The 18,945-nt window shown below is 30.3% G+C and overlaps 1 protein-coding gene across 1 annotated transcript in view; it reads right to left on the bottom strand.

Annotated features, from left to right (window-relative positions):
• Positions 1-892: 892 nt before the first annotated feature.
• The window catches only part of LOC142330430 (uncharacterized), a 40,025-nt gene continuing 21,972 nt past the window's right edge, over positions 893-18,945 (bottom strand). Inside the window, exons 5-7 of the mRNA XM_075375666.1 lie at positions 17,220-17,577; positions 11,270-12,123; positions 893-1,519 (exon numbers count right to left, since the gene is read on the bottom strand). Of these exons, the coding sequence (XP_075231781.1) occupies positions 1,210-1,519; positions 11,270-12,123; positions 17,220-17,577 (1,522 nt within the window). The 3' untranslated portion in view covers positions 893-1,209. The remainder of the gene's footprint in view (positions 1,520-11,269; positions 12,124-17,219; positions 17,578-18,945) is intronic.

Genomic DNA, 18,945 nt, shown 5'->3' on the forward strand with positions numbered 1-18,945 from the left:
TATATATATATATGTAGAAAGAAATCTTGTTAAATAATGTTTAATTGCCAAATAAAATTTATTATTATTATTTCTGTTATTATACTTTTTCTTTGATGTATTTGAAAAATGAAAGTTAAAAACACAATTAGTTTTAGTTGATCCTTGACTGAACTGATAATTTTAAACTGAATATAAGTTTTAACACTAAATTTATTTTTTCTAATGGGGTTGCTTAGAGTAACAGCAGTTTGTGAATGTGTGTATATGTAAATATTTTTAACTGCAACAAGTGAAATGGCTGTCAAATTTTTAGATAGCAAGAAAAATTTTTATAAATGGTTTTAAGTAAAATTATATTTATTTTATGCTGTTTTTAGTTTTGTTGTTTTTTAGGGATAGTAGTACACCAATGGATATGTCACATTTAGCATTAGCATTGGTGGCATCCTGACTGAGGCAAGAACAAGGCTGAGCATCTAGAAAACCTTGGCTCTTTTGCCAAGGTTTTGAAGATGACCTCAGGTAAGGCCCATAAGGACTAGGTACGGAGGGAGTGGTATGGCAACTGCAACTATCACATGGTGGTTGTCTTCCCTCCCAATGGGGTCAGGATATAATTTCATAAAAAAATGTTTTTACTTATAAATGTGTGAAAGTATGTATAATATTCTACTTTACATTAGGCCAATAATTTTACAAAATGCCAATATAATCAACCCAATCAACCAAAATATATTAGAAACACAGATGTTCAATAATCTTAATAAAATGTAAATACTGTTTACACACCGTAGTAATGAACAACACTATTTTTTTGTGATGATTACTAGTAAAGATATTAACCATTCAATTACACGGTTGATATTAATGTCAAGTTAAAAAATGACCACAAAAGACAATTATGTACGTTTTAAACATTTATTTAACACTAGCAAAAACATAAAATTATAATAATTAATGACAAGAACCTAAGGATACAGAAAACAACACAAAAGTACAGTCCTCATGACTGATTATTCACTAACCAATTAATTGGGACCAATTTAAATTGATACACTAACACATGTAAATTTCATTACAAGATTAATTAATAATAAAATAACTTCTGAAAAAATGTTAAATAACTGTTTGCAATACAATATGTTTTTAAATACATCAGTCAATATCAAGCTGAATTTTTAATTCAGTAATCACTGAAAAAACATATTTTATCAATTAATATCATTTTCAACGACGACGTCTATAACCACGACCAGAACTAACAGAGCTACTACTACTTGATGAATCAGATAAGCTGGAACTACTAGATGATGACGATCTAGATCTCTTTAATTTAGTTTCTCGGGCTTCTTTTAATTCTTTTAAACGAGCTGTTAATTTACGTTTTGCCTCCTCTTCACGTGATTCTTTTGTATCTGCTATTTCTACTTTCATTTTTTTCTTATGGTCATCTTTTTTAACATCTTTTACAGGTGTCTTGGATCGTTTTCTTGATGATGATTCTTTTCTATTTGACAACTTCCTTTTATCAGCAGACCTGAAATAATAAAAAAAAGTACTATTTCATTTAAACATAAAATATTACAACTTTCTTCATATTAAATGAATTAACCTGTTTTAACAGTCTCACTGCAGCTGAAGAGTGAACATGTCACGCACACAATTTATCATCATTTTCTTATATATATATATATATATATATATATATATATATATATATATATATGTGTGTGTATGGAGCTTCCAGTGCCACCTGACAAATACTACTCCCATTATAAGAATGATTTGTTTTATTTTCAATGAACATTATTTAGTAGAAATATTTTGAACTATAATCAATGAATGGTAATAAATCTTATATAAAAAGTTTGTCTCTTTGTATCAGCATCACACCAAGAACTAACTGATTGATCCCTTTCTAATTCAAGATCAGTGTACTGACCTATCAAAATTATAGTTACTACTATTCTACTTTTGTAATTTACTAGTTCCTTTTTCATGTTTCTATAAATCCCAAGTAACTTAATTGCTATTTCATCAGCATTATTCTCATAACCATGAGAGTAACAAATATTGTAGGGGTCCAGGGGATGGAGCTCTCTGGCCAGGTGAGAATGGCTAGTGAAGCGAGCTTTATGTTCAGCCCCATAACCACTAGAGCCCCCAGGATTTGCCTCAATCAACCTGGATCCTGGGGTTGTAGTACCAATCAGCTAGTAATTATATAATATTGGCTTTATCAATTCATTTACAAGAATCTTTAATGTACTATATAGTCTATTGTATACACTGTTATAATAACAATAGCAAGTCATGTTTACACACAGAAGGATATAGCAGCATTTTAGTATAAAATTATTTCTACAAAAAGATTCATTTCACTTTTAAACATATTTTCTAAAATAACTAAATTCATTAAATACTAGAAATCTTTAAATTATAAAAGTAAATGTCTGAACTGTAAGGAAAACTTAACACTTCTACACTTTATATTCAAAAGGTTAATTTACTATATTTTTGAGTTAAATGCCTAAACAGTATTAATTTTTAAAATCAATTCTTTTAAGAATCAATCTCCTCTGTACTACATACAACATATTTATTTTATTTTATTAGACTGACCAAATAGTAAAGAAAGATAGCAGTAAATAAAGTAAGTTCAGTTAAATGGACAATATGGATAATTTCTTTACTTAAAATTATTTTTATTTGATTTTATGCCTCAATGTCATATTTTTACACATGTAAAAAATTTTTACAAGTTAAATTCAATTTTTAATGTTAATTTTAATTAATTTTTCATATTTTAAATTTTGTTTTAATTTTTAATATATAAAAGTTTAAATTCTTAAAATAAAAAGATTAAAGGTTTTAAATTTTAAATAAACTGAATAAATGCATAAGTTATATTTTATGAAGTTTGTAATGTAATTTGAGATGAATATATGAATATGTAATGCAGCTGATGATGCGATTAATGATGATGATTTCAATTTTAACCAAAGGTATATATTCTTTTAATATGCATAAAACCCCAGTTAATAAAAGCAAGTCGTTTTAATATTTTATATTTAAACATCAAATGAAAACTGTTAAAATGGTAATTTATTTTTATATTAAGTAAATAATTATTTTGTTTAATGGAAAAAATAGTTAAAGAATAAAAAAATACACATGTAAATAAAAAAAATGAAATGTTATATAACCAAGAGTAAAAGGTTTTTTGTATACTTAGTCTTTTTGTATACAGTACTAAAAGTCTCAGAAGATGAACTCCATATCCTTTCAAAATTAGTTTATTTCCTCATTAAAATACATTTTAGTTTTTAAAATTGATTTCTTTTTTTGGAACAGAAGGGAATATTCCATTAATTTTTCTTAATAATGAAACTAATAATAAAATTTCATAACAGAAATAACTAATGTTTGCAGAAATATGCTTATATTGTTAAGTCCTTTAAGCTTTCCAACATGCTGAGATGAAACACATATTATTGCAGAAACAGTAAAACTTTCACAGATGGTTACAAAGTAGCATGTGTTTAGACAGGTCCTAACTTGCACTGTAGCTGCTCTAGTCACTTCTTAATGTCATTTACTCTTTAGCTGCATTAGTGAAAAGAAGTAGTAATATGGTCATGGTCAAAAATTGAATACTACGCAATTTTGCACACGATTGATCAATGTTCAGAGGAAATGACTCCTGTACTTGAAGAGGATTGTTCTCATTGTACAATATTTAATTGATACCAAGAGTTTGAAAGAGGAAACCTTGGTCTTAAGGATGCTCCAAGGTCAGATCAATTGACTGTCTACAACTAAGGAAAATACTGCTGCGGTAAGGAAAATGCGAGACGACAGGCAGGTGACCTATCACCAAACAGAGGTGTTACCCTGTCTTGAGCATTAATGCACAGCAGTTTGTAATATTCTACGAGATCACCTTCAAGTTGGAAAGCTTTGTACTTTTTGGGTGCCTCATAAGTTGACCAAAGATCAGACAGCATGTCATGTTTCATACCGTGAATTGCTGGGAAAGTTTGAAAGTGGAAAATCTCTTTATGAGAACAGTATTGCGACAGGTGATGAATCTTGGCTGTAGTATTATGTTGACATGACTAAGGCTTAGAAAAAAGGTGAGTGTTCGAAGATGAGTTGATCCCCATGGCTGTTCAAAAATCCAATCACTAGGTAAGAAAATGTGAGAGGTTTTAAACCAAACTGTGCAGGAAAATCAGAAGACAGTTACAGAGAGAAGTGGTATTACCAAAGAATGCCTGTTAAAGATTGTTGAAGCTCTCAAGAAGCTGTGCCTAAACTTAAGGATGGAAGAAATGGATTCTTTACCACAGAAATTTTCCAAAGTTTACTCTGAATATTTGGCCAGCACTGGAATAAAACTGTTAGAGCACTCTCTGTACAATCCTGACCTCACTCCGTGTTTTTGTGCTGTTCCCCCAGGTAAAGTACAGACTAAAAGAGAAATATTTTATGAGCGATGATGATCCTTTAAGGGCTAAGAAAGATGAATGTGCCCAGATCTCTGATGAAACATGCCAGAGTTTATTAAATGTGTGGTGAAAATTATCTTGAAAAGTTATAAAAAAAATAAGTGATATTGCAAAACTTTCATAATGCCCTTTGTAAAGGTTGATTCAAGAAACAGGAAATTTTGAAAGTTGTGTTGATAGCTGTGGGCGATTGGTACCACTTGATAAGTGGTGCCAGCCTCTCTAACCTAACCTGCCATTTAGTTGTCATGAATCCTTGGAGTGGTGTGCAACGTGCATTTGCTATCAAAGCGTTTTACAAAAACAATGACAGTGTGGAGGGAGCGCGTAGAGAATTTCGCCATCATTTTAATCTGGGACGGCACGACCGTGTTCCATCAGCACATGCAATTAAAACATGGATATCTAATTTTGAGGAAACTGGTTCGGCAATGAAAAAGAAACCTCCAGGCCATGAGCAAACCGTCCGTACACCACAGAATGTTCAAGCTTTACAAGATGCTGTCACACGAATTCCACATCGGTCAATCCATCGTCTCTCAGCATCTTTACAATCGCATAGTTCAAGTGTTCAAAGAATGCTAGTGAAGGACTTGCAATTCCATCCATACAAGTTGCAGATCGTCCAGGAACTGAAACCGAACGATGCAGTTGTGCGAGCACAATTCTGTAATGTAATGCTTCAGAAGATAATTGATAACGAAGAGTTTGTTCACGAACTGTGGATGTCAGACGAAGCGGGTTTCCACCTCAGTGGATTTGTTTACAAGCAAAATTTCAGATACTGGGCACAAGAAAATTCTACGCAGCTACACCAGCGTCCGTTGCACAGCCAGAAAGTGACCGTGTGGTGTGCTATGTCATCTTACGGTGTTATAGGCCCTTATTTTTTTTGAGGATGACAACGGTCTTGCGATTACAGTGACATCGGCTCGTTGTGTAGCCATGCTTGAAACCTTTGTTGTGGAACAACAAAAGAGATTTCCACCAATTCTTAACACAGCCTGTTTCAACAAGACGGAGCAACGTCACATACTGCATGAATATCGATGGCATCTGTATGCCGATTGTTTGGACAACGTGTCATTTCACGAAATGGTGACATTAGATGGCCTCCCAGATCACCTGATCTCTCAGCTTGCGATTACCTTTTGTGGGGTCACCGTAAAAGCAATGTATTCACAGTAGACCTGCTACAACGGAAGAACTGAAGGCAAAGATCCGAGAAGCAATTGCGGAAATTCCAGTTGAGATATTACGTCAAACCATGAACAATTTAACTTCGAGGATCAATAAAAGGTCTCGCAATCCATTTCAACAGACCAAGATTTCTCTTCACTCTGCTCACAATCATGTCTGCATGTTTAGCAAGGTATAGCTTGGAGTCAAATAATATTTACAACTATTTCATTATGTTTTGTTTATTATTATTATTATTACTAGGTTAATATACAATGTATTGTATATAATTAAAAAAATAAAATCATTTTAAAACACACTTTTAATTATAAAAACCTAGCTATTTGTTTATTTTGATGAGTGTGGTTCACTGTAGGTTCAGATGGTACCTCCACTTCTTTGACAAGTCTAACACCATTGTAATGCACACATTTGTTTAATTTAACCAACAATGAATTACGAAAGGATTGTAATTTAAGATTTCCTAATTCGGTACAAAGTTTTTATAAAACAAATGTAGTATTCATATTAATATTTTTATATATAATCTTATGACCACTGTTTGATAGAGTAGCGACTTAAGAAACGTTTTGATTACATAACTGAAAGCTCACTGTCAGGTATTCTAGCGGTGATGATGTCAGGTATTCTAGTTAATTTGACTGTAAGAGATGAATATATAAAAGCAAAAGATATGACAGGTTTTAATGAAAGAGTTGGTGAAATTCAAGAAGCATTCATACATACAGGAGTAACAATTGATCACTAGTCTTGTTTAATAAGTACATTGAGGAGGCAATGGATGAATCTTAGGAGACTTCAGAAGGATTCAGATTAATGAAAATAGGGTCAAATTGAAAATATTTACTGCTAATGACATAATATTGAAAAAAAAAAAAAAAATGGCAAAACATCTCCTTTTGCCATTAGGTTCCTGAGAATTAAGTTTGGATCCCATCAGGCCAGACATTTTCATAATCTCAAAATCCATCTGCTATCAAAATACTATAATTAATGTTAGCTTGCAGTTACTGAAGAATATAAATAATTAAAGACAAAGATGTGTTTTGTCTTCTTGTCAGTATGTAACTGGAGAAGAATACTGCACACAGTAAATTAATAACAAAACTATGAAGAACACATTCTCCTATCGAGAACGTTAAGATGGTAGAGTTTAGTCAATAAAAGTAAGGAACTACTCAAATAAAGTGTTCAATAGCAATAGGCTTCTAACTTCAAACAATATAACAAAGATTGATATGAAATTCATAAGTTGCTGTACAGATTATTGCCTTGTACGACTTAATGAACACTTAATGGAACATAAACTAATAGAAAATGTGAAAATAAACTAGTCCAAATATTTGAAATGTAATGCAAGAGGAGAATTTAAAAAATTCCACCATCTACAGATGATTAGTTTATAGATAATCAATAAAAGCAACATTAATTCCATGACAGTATTTTTTTAAAGAATGCTAGAGAAAAGATATTTAACACAGATTATATACAGTATTTACCACACAATAGGAAGAATATTGAGTGGGGTAGTTGTAAAAAGAAATAACGGTAGAACAAACCACTGTCAATGGATTTCTTGACAGACGAAACATAAAGATCACATAAAATTAACAGCCTTTAATCATAAGTTACATTCTTTGAATTAGTAAGATTGCAACTAAGACAAAACATTCTTTCACTTAACATTTTTGTCAAATATGGTTCATTGCCATGAATGCATTGAAGTTCAATCAATATAATTTCCAACATGTCCTGAATGTACAGAGAATACCACACTGTACTCTAAATTCAGGTGCATCAATCTTATTCATACAAAATAGCAATCCAAAATAAATCGGGAATTACTTTCTGTTTTAAAATTTAAACTGAATATCTATGCTTTTACTTCATTCTAACCCATTGAACAATAAATCTGATGTAACTTTACAAACTATTGAAAGAACACAAAAACTACTGTAAGAAACACAGTAGTGTTTACAAGTCATAATAGCTATTGTTTCTCAGACATATAAAAAAGATTCACTGCAAACTCTAAAGAAAAGAAAAAAAAAATCAGTGAAATGTTATTTGACTAAAACCATAAAATAAAACCTTTTAAAAATTTTACTTTAATTTTTATAGTTACTAATAAATGTTCATTTTTTCTTTGATAAAGTATGTATAAAAAAATGGTCACAAAAAATAATAATTATTCTAGAAAAATTCTTTCCATACAGTATGCTGAGAATTTCCATGGGAATTATCTTTTTCCCATCTACTTGGCTAATACTTAGTGAAATCAGCCCTAATTTTCATTAGCAGTGAATGGATCAATTTACATTCTCAAAAATATACTATTTAAGTTTTCAAATGTCCTATAAACTGAAAAACTGGAGGGTTTTAAATTTAATTATTTTTTTCATAACAATGCTCTCAAGATTACTTAAAATAAATAAAACAGTTTTAGTTCCTATTTTTAAATCAAGAAATTATACTGTAATTACCCACAACAAACCAAAATAATCAACGCACTTATAAAAAAAAGAAAAGAGAGTAATACTGAAAAATAATAACTTAAAATGGTGTTATCAGTAAGTAATCCATATAACATTTATTTATCATGGATGAAATTCATTCTTTTAATGAAGTAATCATGTGGTTGAAAATATTTAAAATTCACAGTAAAGACACAAAAATTATAGATTAGCTTTAAAACAAATAAACTCACATGCAACATCCCATTGTAAGAACTACACAAATACCAGTGAAGAAATGAATGAAAAAATATGTAAACATTTATTTAAGAACAAGTAAATAGTTAAAATCAGAGCAAGCCCCACTACTGTTCACACACACACACACACACACACATACACACACATGCGCACACAAATAAGTATATGTAATGACTCACTCACTAAATCTTGTATAATAATTCTTTTTGGTATATATAATATTAGTAATATAATAATAATGTAGGTTTAAATAGAGCATACTGACATATTTGCATAACAAACAAACAATTATACATGTTAATTTAACAATAATAGCTTAATTTTAAAATAACAAAAAAATCAAAATCAAATTAAAACGTAAACTTAAATAACAGAATGTACAAAATAAAAATTACTGTAAAATAATAATCTAAAATGAGGTAGAATTAATTACAAAGCAGACAAATTTCAAAACTGTTAAAAATAGTTTCATTTTAAACAGTTTTCAAAAAAACAAGACACAATCACCAAAAGATTAAACTTTTTGAGTAACTGAAGTGCTGGTTTAAATATATATATAAAATCACCCTTATCTAAATTTACCTTTCATTAGGCATGAGATATTTTAGTAAACCAAATTTATTGGAAATTATTTTTTCAGTAAGAAGGCTCTTGGATAATTGATTTGCTTGGCATTTCTCCCGCCACCACCACATTCAGTCGCCTTAAAGCGTAAGACTGAATGTCTGTGCCATGAAACAGTTTAGCGACCGTGTCCTAACTAGCTCCTAGGCTAACCTAAAAGCGTGAGCGGAATAAGTGTGGTACCATACACCACTTGCTTACATGTCCGTGTCCCACCACCCACTTGTCATATATTACTATATTACTAAAATAGGTAGGTGCACCCAGTCATATACTAAAACTTATGACTACAAATAATTAAATTTATCTTGTCAAAGACAGCAATTTGCTACCATACCTAGGCCACTGAATGCCAGCAAGTACCTCTCCACCATTGAAGCACTTAGAGCCAGAAGCCAGCCATATCTCTTGGTTAGTTTCCTACAGCAGCGCAGTAGGAGTCTTTTCCCTTAGGTAAATTACTGATGTCGGTTGAACAAAGCAACCGCATCAAGAAACTCCCACATGGTCCTGACAATGTAGCTCTCACCACATTGACTCACCGCTTGTGAGTGACCAATTTTCTCATTGACCTCTAAGTTCTGGTTTTCCCCCAAGAGCTGGGTAGTTGAATATCATGTGTTTGTTCGACTGGAACTCACCGCAGACACACAGCTCATCAGCTGCCAGGTGGAACCGAAACAAATATTGGTTTAAATTTACATGGTGGGAGAGCACTCAGATTCCCGTTGCCCTTAAAAACGAAGGAGAGGCACACCATCCCCCCAGATTCTGTTTAAATCTATACAAGGAGGACCTTCCCTTAGTTGTGACATGCCATTCTTGCTGCCATGCTTCCATCGCGAGGCTGTAAAGCCTCGCGATGGGCAACTGTTCGAAATTTAGAACCGGTGCATTGAGATCACCGTTCCGCTCGGGTACAGACCCAGCTCAAAACCGCATCCCAAATATCTCAGCTTCACTGCCTCTTTGCAATTTCCACATGGCCACCCGAACTTTTACCACAAAATCGATTGGGAGAGCCTTTCCCAATAGAGTGGTAGCCTCGTAAGGGGTTGTTTTAAAAACACCAGTGCATACAATTAAGGCTCTGCGCTGGGCACTCCTTAAATTTTGAATACGTGCTTGATTTCTTTCCAACCTACGAGCTCAAACGGACGAGGTCATACTTTTGAAGACACTTCGGTACACCATGTACAAATGACTGTCCAATAGCCCATAATCCTCTCGAGCAATCCTCCTAAGCTTGTGCATCACAGAGACGGTGTCCAGCGCTCTGACTTATCAAAATAAACATATTATATATATAAAAAAAAGATTGATATGAATATAAAAGAAAGATTTCTAAAAAATAAAAATACTGATAGGCAAGGATTCTTGGATATCAAAAAAAGAAAGGAAACAGTCAAGATGCAAAGTGAGTATGTAAATGGTTACCGAAATAAAATATCTTAAAATTACAATAAATAACATTAATGTAAAGTATCAGTAATGAAATGAGCATTCCAATTAAGAATTTGATCACATTCAATAAGTATCAACATAAAAAATAAAAATCAATAACGAAATGTACATTTCAATTTTAAACAATAATAATGAATAGTATAACGGGATTAATGAGCTGACTGTAAAAGTTTTTTCTGAAGAAAACAACTTTCATTTTTTAAACTAAACACTTTATGAATTATATTCTGTAGTAAGAACTATAGAATTTTAAGCCCAAATAATCAGAACAAAAGAATATAAAACAAATACAACTACCAAACTTAAAAAATGACAACTACTTTTTAATAAAATTGCACGTTTAATTTAGATTAAAACAATTTCTTAAATATTCAACAATAATAACCCTTACTAGACGCAACAATTCTAAATTACAAAAACAAGATCAATTAATATTTCTCAAAGAATAAATGTTAAACTCTATCAACAGTAAACAGAAGATATTACAACTTCAAACATCCATAATGGTATTGAATGTTATTGCTCACGATATTAGAAAAAAAAAAATGAATTACCAAAATGCTGACAATTCTCTACTTAAAATGACTGAAATTTTAAAGAAACTTATAACTGGTAACACTGCAGATTCACCAATGGAAGATGATATCAATAATTGTACAAATGTTGATGGGAATGAGATTGTAGCACACCATTCCTCCAGTAAATAATTACACTTTTTTCCCTCAGAAATGAGAATATAAGAAATTTGTAAAGTTTAATTGGATTAATACTAACCTTGAACGCCTCCTATTTCGCCCTCCAGATCTAGATCTTGATCGTCTACGGTCCCAGTCTCTTCCACGCCACCTGTCGACAGACTTTTGTTTACGATCTCTTGATCGAGACCTTGTTCGATGCCTCCTTGATCTTGAACGAGAACTGTCCCTTTTAGAATGCGACTTAGATCTACGTCTCCTGCTTCTGGATCTGTCACGATCTTTCTTATTGGAACGTGAATTATCTCTATTTCTGGAATGTGATCGTTTTTTATGATTGTCAGACCTTGATCTTGATCTTCGTTGGCGTGATGATTCTGATCTATCCTTTCTTTGGGATGAATCGTTACGATGATGCCTATTCTCTTTATCTTTATCTCTACTCTCGTTTTTAGATTTCTCCTTATTTTCAATCTTACTTTTTTTAATTTCATTTTGTTCTAACTGTTTTACTTCTTCTTCAGTAAACTGTTTTTTCTGCAATGCTTCTAACTGAGCCATCATATCACTGGCTTGTTTTTCACATTCTGCTTCACTTTTTGCTAAAATCAGTTGATCACTTGCTTCAAATAATTGTTTTCTATATTTCTCATCATCAGAATCATCTCTGGTTATATGTTTTTCATTTTTATTATTATCGCCCTTAACTCTCTCTACTTCACTATTATTTTCTTTATTCATTAATTTATCACTTAATATTCTATTTTTATCAGAAGCACTGTTTTTTTTATTTGTATCTAACAAATTATCATTATATGAATTAACAGTCAAATCCTTGGCTAATGATTCTTTAGCGGACATTTTTCCACTGATTAATGTCAGTGATTCTTTATTTGCCGCCATTAACTTTTGTTTTCTTGATGAATCACGTGACTGCAACATAAAAAAAAAGATTTTATTTATCAATACATTGATGAATAAAACCAAAGAACCAACAACAAAAACAATTCTACATTAACCACAAATAAATACATCCGTGTTTACAGCAGAACAGGAAGTTTTTTCACGTACAAATGAATTAAGTAAGACTCAAGCTCCTTATATAAACTTGTTGAAAAAATCAAATAGAATAAAATAATTCCTTAAAGCATTGTCTAATTAAAGTGCAATAATAATTGCTGTCAAATCAAATTTATAATACGGTTCATGCAAGAAACAATTCAATTTCAGACATACTGTATCCTGTTATGCAACCTAATAATTTAAGGAAAATTTTATTAAGACACAACCTATTTATTAAGTAATTTTGAAAAGTTGGCTAATTTATTTTGAACGAGTTATTGAAGACAGGACTGTGCCATTTAATTTAAATGCTAGAGTCTGTAGTTTTTTGGAGGGAGAAGTTTTCCTGACTACAGAATATCCTCAATTATAAGTTAACCTTCCAAATTTTTCATAAATGATCTAATAAAAATTGACAGAATGAAAACCGGCTGCTACCATCCTGATGCTGGCCCAGTTCTCTATGCTCTCATTCTTCCTTAATTTAATATGTCATCCAGAAAGTAGTAACCGTTAAAAAAACAAATTACTGATCATAATTTTTTATTTAATGTTTTATTTAAACTAACTTTATGTACATAATCACCATGTATAATTAACAAGTTCTGGAATTTCCAAGTCATGTTCCTCTGCTGACAGTTTTTTGGTAAACAGATGAGTCACTATGGACAAGAAGGGAAATGTAAATAAAAAAAATGGATCACATAATTTACAAGCACTTTTATTCATTTTTTCTTCTATGTCATGAAGCCAAGCATTGTCGTGGAGGAGCAGCAAAATATGGGTAGATAAAAAGCTGCTCCTGCACTTTTTGAATGGCCCACTGTAGATTTTTTAATGTTATACAATATTTATCAGTATTTACTGTAGGTTCACAACACATAAATAGTTAACAAGGAAGAAGCTTTTCTTCCCAGAAGACAGTAGTCATTTAAAATGTTGCCTGTTTAATCTTGTTTGGATGGTGAATGTGAATGATACCATTCCATAGACTGATGTAGCATTCAAAACTCAGTTTAATTTCCTATTACGTGCTAAGGAAGTTTTCTTTGCAAAATTATCCAAAAATGACATAACATACCACCCACTGTTTTTGTGTTCATTACAAAGCTTGTGTGAAATTTATTTCTACAAAATTTCCTGTACTTGAACTGAAAAGTGATAATTTCAAGGATAGTGACACTAATTTGAAGTGTGGCATGATAAATTTGTCAACATGGTGCAGTAATCATCTGCACCAGATTGAAGACCAGTTTGTTCATCATTATGGAAGTTCTCTCTCCTGGATCTTAATTTTGACACCACTGCCTTACAGAAGATTCAACTATCACATCTCCACATACTTCCTTGATTTGATGGTAAATATCTTGCATATTACTTGCATGAAGAAACTGAATCATAAACCTTACTTCATATGTGGGGGCATTATCATTTTCTTATTTATTTTGAATGCACAGAAACAATACAACCATAAAGCACAATGAGAACTACCACAGACTAAGCAGACATGCAACTGACACTGGTTGAATAGGATAGACACCCACAGACCAACTGCATGGTAAGAATGTTGTAAAGGATATTACTTTTTGTACAACCATCATATGGGTAACTTAACCTGTATAACACGATAAGAAAATAATGATATGAAATACAGCAACTAGTAAAGAAATTTCATCAGATGTAATAATTATCATTTGATAAAAATTGACTGTTTTATTTCTAGAACATAGAAGTTAAAAGCTTATTTAAAACACTTATGACAGAAATGGAACATTTTTTCGTTTGTAAACTATGCTACTTACAAATATACAAATGTAATACATAAAATTAAAATGTAAATGTTTAGAGATGTTAAAACAATTTCATGTAGTTTTATCTTATTGTATTCTGGTCTTATTTTCTACTCATTCATATTATGTTTTTGTTTTTTGAACCTACAAATTCATCAATTTTTTTTCTAAACAGATTTGTAAACTTCTTCTGGAAGCTCCCAAAAAGGTAACATGTTTCTTGTACCAGTCTTCCTATTCCTTGCTACTGTTAACAATTACGACTTGGATCATTAAAGAACCTTCCAATAAATTTACCACAATGAATTACTGTTTATAAAGAAGCCACTCAAAACTAAAGCGCTGCCATGATACTAAATAAAGCACAATTTCACAACAGACAAACTTAATTTCTGTTCACGTAGGTAGTTCAACGGGTATGATAAAGCACAATTTCGTAACAGCCAAACTTAATTTTTATAAACATAATTTAATTTAACTCAAAAGTGTCCTTGGTTTTACAATTAAGGTCAGTGAACTGCTCATCATTAGAGCTTGCACTGTGAACTGCATATATACTGTGCTTTTTCGCACAGTATATTAAGGTACACTCTTTGTACACCTTTTTGCAACAAATAAAATCTGCAAATATTTTTTAAGACAAATCTGAAATCAACTTCACATGTCACTTAAAAAATGCATACTAATTGTCTTATTCATGAGAGGCTATAAGAATGAGAATGACAACTCTATATCTCAAAGTAAATTAAACTGTAAAGTTTATTGAATAACTGTTAACTATATATCCTCCTTTTTAACAAGAGTAATTTTCCTAATATGAAATTAAAAAAATAAACCCAGTTAAATTTAAATAGAATCAAATATGGACCTCTTTATATTGCAAAAAACTGTATTTTGAATTATTTAAGATTTACATTTTATCTGGTTCAAAGTTATTTATTCAAAATCAGATGCACAACACAATTTTTTAAGAATGTCCAAGATTTCTCCTTCCAAGATAACAAGCAAAAATTCAATTTAAAAAAGAAAACTGGTTGCCTGATCTATTTTTGGAAACACAGTTCAACTATTATAATTTTTACTATAACAGCAACAAATCTAGATATATGTTTGTTTGAATCTGTAAAAAATGAATAGTAGGAATTGCACAAATATAAAAAAAAAATAAGCCTATAAATTGGTAGACAAGGTACTAAGATTATGTGCACCAAAGGCGTACATGGAAAATATCAGATTTATTGCCAAATCATATTAGAGAAACCAGTAATTGAAACAAAAGAATTAGTTTAATTTGCTCTGACCTAAAATAAGAAAGTAAAACTAATTTAATTATTTTTTGAAATTCTTTAATATTACAACAACTGATTAATGCACGACAATAAAAATACAACTATAGTAAAATATGAAGAGTTATATCTTATGAACCAGTGCTGAATAGCATTGAAAAAAGTGAGTTTTATACTAATCCAGTTATTTTGGTCACCTGCAGGTATTATGGCAAATTATGCTTAAAAAGTAATGGTTTTCACATGTTTTTGTTGCAATTTCAGTGTTCCAACTCTTGTTAAAAGATTGTTCAAAGATTGAAAAAAATGTTCAGATATATTTGAGAATATGTAAAAGAAATTTTTTCTCTCAATATAGCAACCATTTTATTATTTTTGCTTTCTAGGCAGGACTTTTTTTATAATTATTAGAAAACTATATAGACAGGATATTTTTTTATACTAATAAACTATGCAGTTTTATAGTTTAATAGTGACTATTTTAGTGTATACTTTTAAATTAAAACATAAAGGGAAGAATTTTCATTAAAATAAATTTGAATCTCTACTGAGTGTTAGGAAGGACAGTTGCTTTATGTATATGTAAAATACAAAATGCACTGTAGATATTTCAGTCATCTAAACAGAGCTTGTTTCACTTTAGCTATGTAAAGAAACTGTATTCTTTAATAAGAAGTTGAGATTGTCAACAGAATTATTAGAAATTGTTCTTTCCTTCACAATCAAATTTCTTTTCCATTTTTATTAAAATTATCTACATACCATAATAGTGTTATAAAAAAACTACAGAGTAAAAAAAATTCATCTTTATCAAGAACAGAAATGGCAATTTAAAAGAAAAAATGGTTGATATTAAAAAAATGTTAAAATATTGTTAAATGAAGAATAGAATTACGTTCTTTAATCTACTTGAAACACTAATTTCTTTTCATATTCTACTAACAATATTGTATTGAAATTCAAATTAACGTAAAAGAAACAGATTTAATATGAAATAATATGTAAATTCTTTCCACCAAGTAATTTTTCAAGATTTAACTCTTCACAGATCACATTTCTTTGGCGATGAACTACAACAGTCTTTCAGTAGATTTTAAAACACAGAAATATGACTGAAGTTTTAAAACTTTTATTAATTTTGTTTCTAATGATTAGGGAGGCTAAAATAAATTAAACAGTGTTGCCTAAACAGTCAACCTATATTTTATGAACTGAATACGTTGTGCAATATTGTACATGATGAAAGTTGACACTTTTTTATGTCATTAATATATTAATGCCATTCTACCATTATAATATTAACATAAAATAGGATTTCTGCAAATTTAGGCAGAAAATCACATTAATAAATTTATGACAATTTTTTACTAAGTAATTTTGACAAGTTGTTGCAGTTTAATTTTAATGCATTGCTACATTACAAATTTTTTGCTCATGAATACTGCATCGTAATAATAAAGCACTTCAGTCCAATTCTGTTAAAGGTCTTTTTTATTATGAAAAATTAGCCAGAATATTTCTAAGAACAATTTCTCTAAAAACAGAGTGCCAAAACTTCTGTGTAACATTCAGTGCTACATGGAAAATAGATATTAACCTGCAACTTGTTAACTAAACATATATAAAGAAAGTATTTCAACATTACCTGACTAAAATTATAAATTAAGTTTCTTTCTTGGTTAGTTTGATAAATATTTTGTTTTCATTTAGTATATTAACTAATTTACTATATTTAATTTTTAGAAGTCACATATGTTTCTAATTCTGTATAAAACTGAAAAATTAATGCTGTATCATGTAACTTTTTATTTATATATACAAAATAGTGAAAATTCTCATAATAAATTAAATTCAATGTAAAATAACCAATTTAATATTAAGTTATACATACAGGAACGGCATCTGCAGTATCAGAGCCAGCACTTTCATAATCAAGAGCATTATAATCAACAGGCTCTTTGCCAGTGTTCTTTTCTTTAGTATCTTTTTTAACAGAAGAAACTGCTTTACTGTGTTCTTTATCAGAATCTGATTCATTAGTATCATTATCATGACAACCATTCTTGATCTTTTCCTCAGCAACCTTGTCATTCTTGCTAGTTAATTTGTCTCGTTTAATGTTTTCTTCTTCATCATATTTATCATTGTCATTTTCATCATCATCTTCATCATCAGAATCCCTTGTCTCGCCTTCCTCCATTTCAGATGAATGTGCTCTTTCATTACGTAAATTCTTTGAATCTTTTTTTCTAAAAAAAATTAAAACTCCATTTTTAATATAAACAAAATAATTTGTATTTTATTTTATATAATCAGAAAGAAAAAATACAAGTTGTTATAAATTAAAATTAATTTAGGGCAACAAATATACTACCAAAAGATTAAATTTTAAAAGCAGCAAGCCCAAGCTTACCGTGAATGAATTAGCTACTATCCTCCCTCAATTAACAAAGACTAAAAAACAATCTTTCCTATCGTAACCATTTGTGCCTGTCGTCTGTCTGGCTCCCATCAATCAACAAAATTGATATCTTGCAATATTTGAACTATTCTTTTACAAATATTTTTCATCAGGGTAACAGTGATAAAGGTAGCATACAGTTTCTTCATTAAGGGACCAGAAAATAACTTGGTGGTATTAACATAAACTTCATCAATATTGTCTAGAACAAGCACAATTTATAAATAGCTTTCTAATCAATTACAAAATTTGTAATAATGTAATATTGTAACTGATACTTTTCAAAAAGCTATTCATATTTAGAGGCAAATAAAAAAGTCAGTCCTGTTGAAGTCTGAACTCTCTTAGTTCCATTTAATTCACGAAAACCTGGTGGACCTTACCATTAAAGTAAAATTTTAAAGTAACTTTTATTAATGCATATAAAATTACAACTTTTTTAACAAAATATTGTTTGCAGTAGTTTTATATCAATCTTAAAAAAAATAAAAAATACATATAAGCCAATATATTTTTATTGCTTATCATGTAGCAACAGAGGAACTAATTATTAGGTTTGCTTTCTATTTGTAAAATAATTTTTTTCATTATTTTCATTGGAAATCATTTGGGAAAAAATTGAATGACAAACGTTAAAAATAAATAGCCTTTATTTAATACATTAACAATGATAAACAGTTTTCCATTGTTATTTTTATGAAAGATTCCTTCAAACATAATGTAAAAGTTTTATTTGTAATTGCATTATATTATCAAAATCCATACGAGAAATCAAAAAGTATCTGACCTTATTTTTTTAATATGATAACAATTGTAGCGTGGGACGGGGATTCATTATGCAGTGACCTTGACTAATATTGGTTTTACTGTTTTGCTACCACTGCAGCCAGTTGCTGTTTAGCAGTCATGATGGTAAACATGAGAGTAGTGCTTATTATAAAAGCACTAACAAATTCAAGATAAAATATAGTAAATTCAAACAAAATGACAGAATAGTTTTGAATTCATTCAAAATAACTGAACGGTCAAGCTGAGAATCTGTATTAAAATTTTTCCAGAAACCTGGTGTGATGCAAGTAGAGAAAGATTTTAACAGATTTTGGTGATCAAGCTATGGGTGTTATCCAAATTTCAAATGGTATTGCTGTTCCAAGAT

Source organism: Lycorma delicatula, chromosome 9 (assembly GCF_047948215.1).
Source record: "Lycorma delicatula isolate Av1 chromosome 9, ASM4794821v1, whole genome shotgun sequence".
Taxonomy (NCBI): Eukaryota; Metazoa; Arthropoda; class Insecta; order Hemiptera; family Fulgoridae; genus Lycorma; species Lycorma delicatula.